This window comes from Penaeus vannamei, chromosome 42 (genome assembly GCF_042767895.1).
Source record: "Penaeus vannamei isolate JL-2024 chromosome 42, ASM4276789v1, whole genome shotgun sequence".
Classification (NCBI taxonomy): domain Eukaryota; kingdom Metazoa; phylum Arthropoda; class Malacostraca; order Decapoda; family Penaeidae; genus Penaeus; species Penaeus vannamei.
Window position 1 is genome coordinate 5,659,103 of NC_091590.1, and position 2,500 is coordinate 5,661,602.

The 2,500-nt window shown below is 46.1% G+C and overlaps 1 protein-coding gene across 1 annotated transcript in view; it reads right to left on the reverse strand.

Moving 5' to 3' along the window:
- The window catches only part of LOC113809144 (sulfotransferase 1E1), a 15,981-nt gene that overhangs the window by 1,344 nt on the left and 12,137 nt on the right, over nucleotides 1-2,500 (reverse strand). Inside the window, exons 3-4 of the mRNA XM_070118375.1 lie at nucleotides 2,004-2,187; nucleotides 1,633-1,812 (exon numbers count right to left, since the gene is read on the reverse strand). Of these exons, the coding sequence (XP_069974476.1) occupies nucleotides 1,633-1,812; nucleotides 2,004-2,187 (364 nt within the window). The remainder of the gene's footprint in view (nucleotides 1-1,632; nucleotides 1,813-2,003; nucleotides 2,188-2,500) is intronic.

A 2,500-nucleotide genomic window follows, 5' to 3' on the forward strand; every position in this document is an offset into this window, starting at 1 on the left:
TTACCGCACCCGCCCTCTGTTTCCAGCTCTAAGACCCTGTTCAGACAAGCGACTGCTAGAAGCGCGACTGTCAGGTCAATGGAAGTGAAGAGCCACTAGTGTGTTCGCTCCTATTCACTTCCATTGACCTGGCAGTCGCGCTTCTAGTAGTCGCGCCACTAAAGTCGCTCGTCTGGAAAGGGCCTAAGGGTCTTCCTTGACAAGCCACCAGGTAGGGACACGGTCTGTCACTACCTCATCAGGGCAGATTTGATTAATTTGCCTAAACTACGACGTCCTTGGCCATCACACGTTTTTTTTTTTTTTTTTTTTTCTATCGAGGGTTGTTTGTAGAAGAGACAGCCAGTTGGGCAGGGCCATCCTCTGGGAGCAAGACCAAGTGCCTATATATCCTGATCGGATAGTCCTGAATTGTGCAAGAATGAGAACAGTCTCATCTGCCGTCTATCCCCGTGCCCCGATGCGGGGACCTGGATCTAAGAATCTTCCAGTATGATTCACAGTGATGCAAACTGCAGGGAGCTCATGGCCGAGCTCACAATGGCTCTCTACCGGGACTCAAAGAACAGGGAGGCAGTCGACTGTGGATTTGCCACAGTGAATCCAGACTGCCTTGTCTTTGATGCCTTAGTAGATGGTCTGGTAGCTCAACCCGAAACAGCTGCTCAAGACAGCCAAACAATCATGCACCTTAAAATTATCTGGGATGATCTATCTATCGGGCGAAGTGCAGAGAGTTTGCATTTAGCTTTCTAATAGGTTGATGGGCAGAAAGATTGCAACCTTGACAGGTCTCTTTGTCCCTCTAATCTAGTGCCCAATTCCTACTCGCTAGGGACCGATACTGAGCCTGATTTCTAGCCATGGCTTCAGCTCCTAAGCCATGAGAACTGACCGACATCTCATAGCCAACTCGAACACAGCCAGATATCTGGATACCGTACTCGAGTTACTTAGTAAAACTATACATCTCTACGAGGACGGCTCTCTGTCATGGATCTGAGTTTTCAAAACTTAACAGCTTTCTCACATAAAGTGTCCATATGTTGGTAGCATCGCCCATGACAATAAGAGACATGGATTCAACAAGTGCTTCGACCGTTCATACGAGCCGCAAAGTCGAATAAGCGACAGTACCAGTATACACACTGAACGGAGCTCCATCTTCAGTCATTTCAGTCCCTTTGATAGTATTAGAAGCCCACCATCCAGACGCCAAGATCAGATGTCCCATACCCCTTCTTGGAACATCCTATCTGAGGTGAAAGCTAGAGCAGTCATTCCGGTTGGGTGCCACCTCTCCTGCCCTCCCTGCCATCATCCCAGATAAAGGCAGTCAGCGGGTAACGTTCCTTCCTCTGCAACACTACGGAGGATCCTTCCTAAGATACCCAGTCAATCTAGCTCGACGGGTATGGAGGAAGTTTATCTTTTCCTTGGTATTTTTCCTACCATATTCACTGGCAATGAGCCTCTCGGGGAAGTAAATTGCCAAAGACTTACACATATAATCCTTACTTCTATCTTCATTTCTGTGTACACGTTATACTGTCTATGCTTGTGTTATTTGTATCAGTGTTACGACGCGACTTCAAATATCAAACGTAAAAAATCAGAAACGTATAGACTTACTTTGCATGTTTTAAGAAGGTCTGGATGGAGGAGAGCGAGAGGCAGGTGAGTCCAGATGATTCTGGGCGTTGTAGCTGCTTCTGCGAGTTGCCGAGTGACACCTTCTTTGTGTTCAGCCTCGGGGCATTGTTCAGAAAACCTCAGTTTCGCTTTCTCTAAGTTAACCATGTCTAGGAAGTCCTAAAAAAAAGTGGGCACATCTATAATACATACATATATTTATTTATTCATTTCTAAACATTGCATATAATGATTGTGTGTGCGTGTACATATTGTATACACATAGACACCTATAGACCAAGCAACATGCATCAGTTTCCTATCAACAATTCTTCGACACCAAACGCATCTGCAACCTCAATGCAACTCACATCATCGATCATGAACACTCGATCATTGATGTTCTCTTTCTGCGTGTCGTTGATGCGGTCGAGGTGAGTTAAAGCCCAAACAAGCTCCATGGTCCACAGTGTACCACTCTTAGGGAAAGTTGTCACCACTATGTCATCAGTCCGGAACTTGAAATTGTAGATCTTTTCTGCCACTCGCTTGTACCTGGCAATTAACATTTAATTAAATTGTGTGTATCGAGAGAGAGAGAGAGAGAGAGAGAGAGAGAGAGAGAGAGAGAGAGAGAGAGAGAGAGAGAGAGAGAGAGAGAGAGAGAGAGAGAGAGAGAGAGAGAGACGAGTGAGTGAGTGGGGTAGGGGAAAAGAGACAGACAGACAAACGGGACAAGAGAGAAAGAGAAAGAGTGAGGGGGGGGGGGGGGGGAGAGACAGAGACGGACAAACGGAACAAGAGAATAGAGGGAGAAAGAGACAGACAGACAAACGGAACAAAATCTAATCCAATTTACACATTACCC